Here is a 10,604-nt window from a genome sequence, read left to right on the forward strand (position 1 = left end):
AATGACCTACTTTTTGAGTTAATGGCCATTTAATATTTATTGAAAAATCAAGAAAAATCCCATAAAATTTTACACTGCGATTGAGATTTTCTTAATTAAAAAAATATTACAAATAATTAAACACTTTAAAAAATAAGATACACTTTATGAATGGTATTGGCACTAAATAAGTACACAACTTTAATATTTCAGCATAAATTTTTAAAAATAATTCAATCCGAATTTCCTCTCTCATTTTTCAAATCCCTTCCCGTTTTTGATTCAATTTTACAAAAAATTGAATGATGATAATACAAAAACATTTATGGTATTGAACTACTTATATTGCCCTTATTCTGTTGGCATAAAATTTATATGAGGTCAATGATCAAAATTTTGAGATATGGTGTCTTTTATCGTTTTTAAGCATTTTTCAATATTTTTATTATTCGTGTCATAAGATTATTTTTATGAATAAGTGAGGTAAAACTAACGGAAAATATGCAAAATTACATACACTTAAATATAAAATCCTAACTTTTAATATTAGACTACTGCCAAAAAACTTTTAGCAGAAAACAAAATCTGCAAAATTTAGTCCAAATTTCCTCTGTTTGACTTAAAGTCAATTTTTGTTTGAGCCTAATTTCAAAATAAAGTAAAACTATTGAATGTTTTGTCAATAATAATTCATTTCATAAATACTTTTTTGTGTTTAGAACAAATTTTACTCATTACATTGAACTTTATAACAATCGGAATTTGAGAACTCAAACCCTGAGTAAATAACACCCTTAAACACAAACAAAATTTACTGTCAGTTTATTTCATTTTGCAAATTATAATAATTTGTTGATATCCTTTGTTAATTTAAAAAAATCTTTCACACACAGACATTAAACGGTCATTACAATCACGATTAACAAAGAACGAAAAAGGTTCACCAGTTCCATCGAATATCGCAATTAATTCTATACACTTTCCAAATTCTCTAGTGTATGTTAATCCAAAGGAAGAAGGTGTCTGTGAGCAGGTGTTTATTCGAGTGTTACTCTCAATAACTTTTATTCCAACCCATATCAAGTCTGAAAAAAAAACCCGGTCCATCATATAAATTCAACATTACATGAGAGACAGAGGATGAGACTCGAGGAAAAAAATCCTGAAAAATTTTCATCCGAATGATATACTTATATGTTAGTCCAAATTTATAACTACGAATCGAGATAGATAGTAATATAATGTTTTTTTTTTAACGTGTAATTATACCGTTACACAAAGTTTCAAATCTAAACAGAATTCCTTTTATAACTTTAATTCTTACAGATAGCAAGCATTTTGGTTTGTTTTTTTTCTTTGCAAGAGAAAACACTTACAGTTTATTGCAAATTCTTCTAAAAACATGTTTTCGTTCCCATTTGTGATCTCAACCAGAGTAGCTGACCTCTTTCGACAAGCTGCCTTAGTTAAGAACATCATATTTAAATTGATGCATTGTACCATTTAAGACATAATTTGTTAGAATTAAAAAAAAACCCACTGCATTCCAAATACGCAAATGAATGCTCTTTTAAATTGTTGGCTCATCAGAAACAATTTAAAATTAGGTAGATCATGTATGTTTATGTTGTCATCATACAAAAACCATTTGTTAAAGAAAATGTCTAAAGTGTATTTATGTTTAATGCTTGTTGATAGCTGACAATTATATAAATAAAATGAAATGTCACAACTTAATGAAAATTTGCTTGCCTTTCAACAAAATGTGTGCCTTTTGCCAAGAAATATTGCATAAAATATCAAAACAGAGAAGCATTAAAACATACCTCTGCCTCGTCCCAGCTTAAAAAATCTTTATTTAACCAATAGCAGGAACCATCATTTAAGGTCCAACCTTCGCTACATTCTTTTTTTAATAGAAAAAAAAAAGAAAAAAAGAAAAATAACTACTCAAAACTAAACGTACATATACCGTCATACACTCTGTTAGTTTCTGTTTCATTTTGGAATGATACTATTAAAAGTCAGAATTCTCTTTAAAAAAGTCATAATAATGAATAATAATTCACCCCAGTGAAACAATCTTACAACTTGAACTTGTATTATACAAATTCTGTTAATTGTTATACTTCTGGTAAGTAAATTAAATTCAAAGAAAATATGTCTTACTCTCTGCGGCTGGTGTATCGTCTTTGCAGTGAAGTGTTGGATTTATTGTTGTCATTGTAATTGACTTTGTTGTAAGAGCTGTAAAAATAATATCTTTACCACCTAATGATAATAATCATCATTATAGGATAAGAAATACTAGCAGAGGTAGTGGTATTAGTAAGCAGAAGTGGTAGTAACGGTAGTATTATAATTAATTGTAGTAGTAATGGATGTAGTAGTAGTTGTAGTAATAGTAGTAGTAGTGGTGGTGCTATTGGTAGAGTATGTAGTAGTAGAAGTAGAAGTAGTAGTAAAAGAAGTGGTGATAATAGTAGTAGCAATGTTAGTAGTAGTAGTAGTAGTAGTAGTAGTAGTAGTAAAAGTCGTAGTAGTAGTAGTAGTAGTAGTAGTAGTAGTTGTTGTTGTTGTTGTTGTAGTAGTAGTAGTAGTAGTAGTAGTAGTAGTAGTAGTAGTAGTAGTAGTAAAAGTCGTAGTAGTAGAAGTAGTAGTAGTAGTTGTTGTTGTTGTTGTAGTAGTAGTAGTAGTAGTTGTAGTAGTAGTAGTAGTAGTAGTAGAAGTAATAGTAGTAGTAGTAGTAATAGTAGTAGTAGTAGTAGTAGTAGTAGTAGTAGTAGCAGTAGTAGTAGTTGTTGTTGTTGTAGTAGTAGTAGTAGTAGTAGTAGTAGTAGTAGTTGTAGAAGTAGTAGTAGTAGTAGTAGTAGTAGTAGTAGTAGTAGCAGTAGTAATAGTAGTAAAAGTCGTAGAAGTAGTAGTAGTAGTAGTTGTAGTAGTAAAAGTCGTAGGTGCTATTGGTAGAGTATGTAGTAGTAGAAGTAGAAGTAGTAGTAAAAGAAGTGGTGATAATAGTAGTAGCAATGTTAGTAGTAGTAGTAGTAGTAGTAGTAGTAGTAGTAAAAGTCGTAGTAGTAGTAGTAGTAGTAGTAGTAGTAGTAGTTGTTGTTGTTGTTGTTGTAGTAGTAGTAGTAGTAGTAGTAGTAGTAGTAGTAGTAAAAGTCGTAGTAGTAGAAGTAGTAGTAGTAGTTGTTGTTGTTGTTGTAGTAGTAGTAGTAGTAGTAGTAGTAGTAGAAGTAATAGTAGTAGTAGTAGTAATAGTAGTAGTAGTAGTAGTAGTAGTAGTAGTAGTAGTAGTAGCAGTAGTAGTAGTTGTTGTTGTTGTAGTAGTAGTAGTAGTAGTAGTAGTAGTAGTAGTAGTAGTTGTAGAAGTAGTAGTAGAAGTAGTAGTAGTAGTAGTAGTAGTAGCAGTAGTAATAGTAGTAAAAGTCGTAGAAGTAGTAGTAGTAGTAGTTGTAGTAGTAAAAGTCGTAGAAGTAGGAGTAGTAGTAGTTGTAGTAGTAAAAGTCGTAGGTGCTATTGGTAGAGTATGTAGTAGTAGAAGTAGTAGTAGTAGTAGTAGTAGTAGTAGTAATAGTAGAAGTAGTAGTAAAAGAAGTGGTGATAATAGTAGTAGCAATGTTAGTAGTAGTAGTAGTAGTAGTAGTAGTAGTAGTAGTAGTAACAGTCGTAGTAGTAGAAGTAGTAGTAGTAGTTGTTGTTGTTGTTGTAGTAGTAGTAGTAGTAGTAGTAGTAGAAGTAATAGTAGTAGTAGTAGTAATAGTAGTGGTAGTAGTAGAAGTAGTAGTAGCAGTAGTAGTAGTAGTAGTAGCAGCAGTAGTAGTAGTAATAGTAGTAAAAGTCGTAGTAGTAGAAGTAGTAGTAGTAGTTGTAGAAGTAGTAGTAGTAGTAGTAGTAGTAGTAGTAGTAGTAGTAGTAGTAGTAGCAGTAGTAGAAGTAGTAATAGTAGTAAAAGTCGTAGAAGTAGTAGTAGTAGTAGTTGTAGTAGTAAAAGTCGTAGGTGCTATTGGTAGAGTATGTAGTAGTAGAAGTAGTAGTAGTAGTAGTAGTAGTAGTAGTAGTAGTAGTAGTAGTAATAGAAGAAGTAGTAGTAGAAGTAGTAATAGTAGTAGTAGTAGTGAAAGTAGTATTAGTAGTAGTAGAAGTAGAAGTAGAAGTGGTGATAGTATTAGTAGTAGTAGCAATGTTAGTAGTAGAAGTAGTAGTGGAAGTAGTAGTAGTAGTAGTAGTAGTAGTAGTAGTAGAGGTAGCAGTAGTAGTAGTACAGTCAAATCATACATTATTTGGTAGCAAAACAAAAAATATCCATAGTCAGTTTTGTATGATATACGTTTAGCTAAACTGTGTTTAAGTGTTATCAACAAGTATTGTCGTAGTATAACTACATACGAAGATGTAGTAGTAGGCTGAGTGAGTTATTAATAAGGTATATTTATGCACTTTATTTCCCTATCCTTACATTATGAACTGCCTTGATTCTTTTTATTATATAAATTTTGATAAACTGTACCATTTGCAAAGTGTCAATAAAAAATGATATACATTTTGTATTCATGTTTTTTTTTTCATAGAGAAGAAATTTTATGAAATAGAAAAAAATAGTATACGCTTTATTCAATAACAGTGAATTTGGTAAAAAAAAAAGAAATATTTCAATTTTCAATTCTACAGTATATATTAAATAAAAAAACTAAAGCAAATTTGCAATGAAGACCAAAACTAGAATTTAAACTACTGTTATAACGTGTATATAGTTTTTTTGGATATTAAATAATGAACGTTTTTATTCGTTAATCAAACCAAAACAAAGATAAAAAAAAACGTAATACGTACCATCATTATTGTGTTTATTTTGCTCGTGATAAAACATGGTTGACACAACAGCTACTCCAATGCAGGAAACGATCAGGAAAGTAAAAAGTATCAAAATCGCCACATACAACTTTATTTTGGAATTCTTTTGTTTGCCGTCCAGTTCTGTTGACTAGAAATAAACCGTACCATTTATTGTTATTAAAAGAAATAATAAATGAACATCTTTTATATATATATATATAAACCCTTATGATTTTTTCAAGGGTGTAAACAAAGACACGATTACTATAATTATATATAATTGATAATTATGTATATTTACTGTAGATAGGTGAAGGACAAAATTATGTTTTGTTTGTAAAAAAAGGTCCAATGATCACTAGCCAGCTACATGTACCACTGCAGCTCAAAAATTCTGACAGGGGAGAGTACCTTAGCCGGCCAGTCTTCAGCAAAATCAATGGATGACATTCATATTGTTCTCACTACCACAGGTACTAATGATGAATTTATAAAAGTATCCGACCAAATTCTTAATAATCTCTTAATTTTAAATAGCCAAAGCTTGTAAGACACATCCATGAACCGCATGCAAAAGTCAACAGGTTTATTATATAGATAATTAACTTACTCAATGTAAGAACTATTCAAATTTACAATTTTATCAAGGCATGTTAAATTAATAGTCTTAGGTGAATGCTGTATTGACATTATACATAAAACAAGTATGCTGGACTAAATATAGTATGTATGTGATACTATATATGAAAAAGAAGATTAACTTTTAAAAGTATAAATTAAAATCAACACCAATTACCGTACCTGGGATCCTTTGTAAATGTATGTGTTGTTTGAATCATTGTTTGGGTCTACTAAATCTCTCCAGCGTCCTGAAGTTCTAGTCACTTGAACGAAACGATCTGTAGACTTTAAATTATAAAGTGATAACATCATTAAAACTCTCATGCAAAAAACTAGCACGTCAAAGGTAATAAATACGATATAGTTACATTGTGACACACAAATATCGCTTTTCATTATATGTATAATATAAAAAGCCAGTAAAAAGTGATAAATCTTAATTTATATCATAATGCTTGTGTGAAAGAACGTAATTACTGATTGTTGATAAGTTATATTTTTTTATATTTAGTCGCGCAATAAATAAGGAATCATTCTTTTAGTATTATGAGGTGATAATTTCGGTAGGGGCGTGATCAAATCCAATAAAGCCCGAAGGGCTTTATGATAGATTTGATCACATCCCGACCGAAATTATCATCTCATAATATTCAAAGAATGATTCCTTATTACTTATATTTATATAATTTCAAGCCATCGTACGATTATATATTTAAATATTAATAAGCAAAACCCGTTATATAGTACAATATAGATACGTAGTGTTATCACAGGCAAAGACACTGGAAAATGTAAATATTATAAAATATGATATAGTTTTGGGGGGTTTTGTGAATATTTAATATAAAATTTGTTTTAAACTTGCATAGAACTAATTGTCTTTCTAAAATAGAGTTTCTATGATACCTACATTTCAACATCGAACATACATTGCTTCAGTATTTGATATCTTGATCAAAACCATGATTCAAAACAATGATGTAAATATACGCAAATATGTTTCATAAATAGATAAGATTTGATATTGTTAGCTTTGTTTTGAATTGTTGTGGTTTTTTTCTTAATTTTTTTTTTCTTTAATGCCCCTTTCTTTCGATCAATTCCGACATTAGTCACATGAAGGTAGATTTACCATAATTAAAATAAGGGGATTGGGAATAACGCATAAACAAATATAAATTCAAAGAACTGGGGCCAGAGCAAACTTATTTTTTAAAACATCTCATTTGTATCACTGATAACCCTTCAATAAACTTTTGCATCGTATCGGTCTTCTTTAATTTTATTTACGTTCTAAAATTGTATCCTGATTTCCCGAATGGCCAAATACTAAAAAAACTGACACATGCTTAATTTCAATAAATAAGAACAATACATCTTTGAACAGACACTCGCTGGTACATGTACCTCTGGTTTTAGTTGAAATTCTGAAGTTAGATCCTTGCTAAACCGTGGTAACCCATATCCGCTAAAGTAGTTCATTTTATATGTGAGTTTCTGAAAAAAAAAAAACATAGCATACATTTATGTTGCAATTCATATACGGTATGAAAATCATTTTTCATAACACAACCTTTCATATAAACCAAAGATGTATAATCGAGAATCAAGACGACCAAAAACAAATTCTTGTTAGCTTTTAGTTGCAAATGAAAGATACATACCCGTCTTTGCTTTTCCAAAAACTGCTGTTTTTGAACTGAAGGTTAGGAAAGCATTTATTTATATAAATAAGTTTAATATGCTTGAAATAATTACTTCACATTTCAACAGTTTACATAGCTATTTATTAAAGGCAAAGTGCAATTTCTTTTTCAAATATATATGGGGTTTATTAACAGTTTAATAGTGCTACATTATTATAAAAAACAAAACTTTAAGATAACAACTCGATTCGTAATTTTTTATACACTTTGTAATAGAATGGTTTAAATGTGAAAGTGGTGTTTGAATCAAACTTGATAAAATATGTATATATATGTTTAATAAATTCTAAATTTAAATTAGATAATGCGGAGTTCCAGAGTGGGTTAGATACAAATAAGGCTAATATAAAAAAAAAATATCTTATTTTAAGTAGATAAAAAATATGGGCAGTTGGGTTTGGTTTTGGTTTTTTTTTCTGGTTCTCAATTTTAAACAGGTAGACAAATAAATAGTTGTTTTTTCGAAAATGAATTTGTAATTTACTATAAGAGAAGTGTAAACAGATTCTATTATTAAGGACATATTTTACAGGTATATCTTAAGAACTAGCGCTCTTTAAAAGTGCAGCTGACGGATAAAATGCCTCATAAGTTCAACTTCATATCTCTCTCTTTCATCAAAGCCATTCAAGGAGATCAGTCTACCCGCATTATAATTATGGACTTTTAAATTTAATAATGTTCATTTTAAAAGTGCACTTGAATAGGTATAAATTGTACCCAGAATATGTGACTTAACTAGCATATTTTCCTAAAATATTTATTTCATGTTTTTTTTTCTTTTTAATAATCCCGATTTCCTAGGCTTAATCTAGAAAATAAAATCTTTTTATTTTTGGACAGTATGGCAATTTGTTGAAAACACTCTATAGTTTTACGTTTACCGCATACGATTCTAAATTTTAACCATGGGGATTTCTTGTTCCTTCAAATTTATTAGAATTGCTATAAAAATTAAAAAAAATTAAAAAAGTTTATCTCACGATTTCGTCCAGGGATAATATTTTTTTCTGCACGAAATGGCATATTATGGCATATTTTGGGTTTTTTATTAATATGAATTAACACTATTACAATACTAATACATTGAATGATTCTTTACTGCTATGTCGAAAAAATTCTTAGTTTTAAAATCCACCGGCGCTTCGGAAAATTAAGCTAATTGTACATTTTACTCTAGGTTTATGCAGAGTATAAGATACTGCAAATAGATGACGCGTAAGCACCGTTAGGTTTCTTCGTATCAAATTCATAAATAAAGATTTTTTAAACTAATAATCATAATATTGCTACATAAATGTTAACTTCGTAAAAGAAATAATAATTAAAAAAATAAGTAAATAAAGGAATAAATGAAGTAAAAATTATAAGAAAGTTATAATTTTGCATCTACAGCTGCATGAACAAAAATGTGTAAAGAATTGCGCACGCAAACTCTACTCGCCCTCGTCAAGTGTTTAAATTTCGCTTGCAAGTATAAAAGATAACTAAATATCTTGAGGGTTTTTTTTCAAATTCAACGAATTTAAAGCATTTAATTAACAAACACATAAATTATAGTGAGCCAAATGTAGTACTTAAATATTCTTTGTCTTCGTTTTCGTTCTGAATGTTATGCCTATTTATTCACATATAATGAAATCTCAATGCTGATTCGTTTACTCCTTTTTTGTATTTGATGTGACATACATGTATGGAGTGGTATCTTAAAACTACTCTAAATAATAAATAAAAAGAAGATAATTACTCATACAATAATAAGTTTAAATTTTAAACTTATTTCTTTTACTAAAGACCATACAGAAAGCAAACAAGTAAATACGTTTTTTTTTTCTTCTTAATTTTACATAAAACAATTGCTTATCCTAAGTAACTTGTCAGGTTTGAAGTGCTGCATAACCAAGACTTCGTTGTTCACTACCGAAGTGCAATCTAAGGAGTAATTTAACATAATATGTGTCTACATTTCATATACAAAGTAGAATGAAAAGAAAGGTAGAAATCTTTGACGCAGTGTTAAAGATCAAGCGATGTAATAAAGAAAATAATTCGCGTCATGGAAGTATAACTCAAAAAATTAGGATGTAAAATTACTTCGTGTCTTTTAAACCTTCATTTTCTCCCTTTTTTCAAATTGTCGCAACAAAAGTGCACTTGAAAAATGTGTACCAAGCCCTTTAATCCATGTAACGACTTAATAAAAGGCAGTCTGTATTTTGATTTTTAGTATTTAAAAATATTCACAATCATGATTGAATGACCGGTTTGAAAAAGAACTTTAGATGTTGTGATATTATCTATACTTTATGAGAGTACACTTTATAAAGGGGTAGCCTTGTACTTTGCATGCCTTTTTGTGGACAAAAAACCTACACATAAGCACACAATTGATATGGAAATTTACAGATATACGATTTGAGTAATAAATGTTGATGGTTTTCACTGGAGACAATTTCGTAGGATTACCTCCAGTCGGTTGACATCTTTTAGGCTGATATGCCTACATTCCTTCATCATGAACTAATTTAGACTTTTTTTTAATATTAACGCAGAAAACCGCTTTTTAATGATAATTATTGATTTTTAAGGCCTCCTCAAACTTGCTTTTGTGTTAGTGTTTAGATTTATCAAGCATTCTCTGTAATACTGGCCTACAACATGAGATAATTCCTACAAAATTACGTCTATGGAGAGTCATCTATCCTCAATTTTACGACTCGAATATCCAGAAAGATGTGGTCGAGACATCTACCAAGTAAATAGAACAAAGTGACGAGTTTACAAATTAGCCCGTTGTATGAACAGAACAATGTTGATTTTTTTACGGGAGAAACCAAATCCATGATGATAACAATTTTTATGCAAACATATGAAAGCTTACAAATCTTAAAAGAGCATATCGTAGGCATATTTTTTTTTAAAAGTTTTTTTTTTCTTTCTCTGTTTTTCGAATTAAAAACAATCAAATGAGCGTAATGATAAAGAAATTATGAAAAAATAATATATGTATATTTTGTGGAACTATTTTATTCATGTTTCGTATTCTCATCTTTGTACTAGATCATATATTTGTTACCGTAATGAACGGAATTTCCTGTTTGTTTGTGACGTGTATCAATCCCTTGACAGATGTTGGATTTAAATCATCCGTAGAGTGGCTGACTACACTGATCTTCGGTATTTTTGAAGCATAATCTTTCAAATATGACCTTCACGTTGCTTTCAAAATCTGAAAACCAAACTTTTATTATCTCTATTATTTTAGAATTTGTCAAACACATTAAAGCATCAAATAAAGTTATTCTCGCGAATGCATACAAACACAGGTGAATCGCTGAACTAAGCACTTGCGTATAAAAAGGAATTTATAATAATCACCTACAGATACTTCGTATTCTTACTATAAGACAAATAAAATTTCAATCTTTATGGTACCCTAAATACACTTTTATACTAAAT

The 10,604-nt window shown here is 29.2% G+C and overlaps 1 protein-coding gene across 1 annotated transcript; it reads right to left on the minus strand.

The window, feature by feature from the left end:
- Positions 1 to 843: 843 nt before the first annotated feature.
- On the minus strand, positions 844 to 9,650 carry LOC105340047 (killer cell lectin-like receptor subfamily F member 2). The gene is made up of 8 exons (XM_066079305.1): positions 7,104 to 9,650; positions 6,847 to 6,936; positions 5,620 to 5,724; positions 4,816 to 4,966; positions 2,149 to 2,226; positions 1,806 to 1,885; positions 1,356 to 1,440; positions 844 to 1,064 (listed from the first exon to the last, which is right to left on the minus strand). The coding sequence occupies exons 2-8, from the start codon at positions 6,919 to 6,921 to the stop codon at positions 850 to 852; spliced, it is 789 nt and encodes a 262-aa protein (XP_065935377.1). The 5' UTR covers positions 6,922 to 6,936; positions 7,104 to 9,650; the 3' UTR covers positions 844 to 849.
- Between the last annotated feature and the right edge of the window lie 954 nt (positions 9,651 to 10,604).

The sequence above is a fragment of the Magallana gigas genome, chromosome 1 (genome assembly GCF_963853765.1).
Source record: "Magallana gigas chromosome 1, xbMagGiga1.1, whole genome shotgun sequence".
Classification (NCBI taxonomy): Eukaryota; Metazoa; Mollusca; class Bivalvia; order Ostreida; family Ostreidae; genus Magallana; species Magallana gigas.

Excerpts from the sequence above, each read along its gene's own strand:
- LOC105340047 (XM_066079305.1), bottom strand. The coding sequence starts at position 6,921 with ATGAACTACTTTAGCGGATATGGGTTACCACGGTTTAGCAAGGATCTA. Across the intron at positions 2,227-4,815 it reads AAATAAACACAATAATGATG|CTCTTACAACAAAGTCAATT; the intron begins GTACGTATTACG and ends TTATTTTTACAG. Across the intron at positions 1,065-1,355 it reads AGAAGAATTTGCAATAAACT|ACTTGATATGGGTTGGAATA; the intron begins GTAAGTGTTTTC and ends TTTTTTTTTCAG.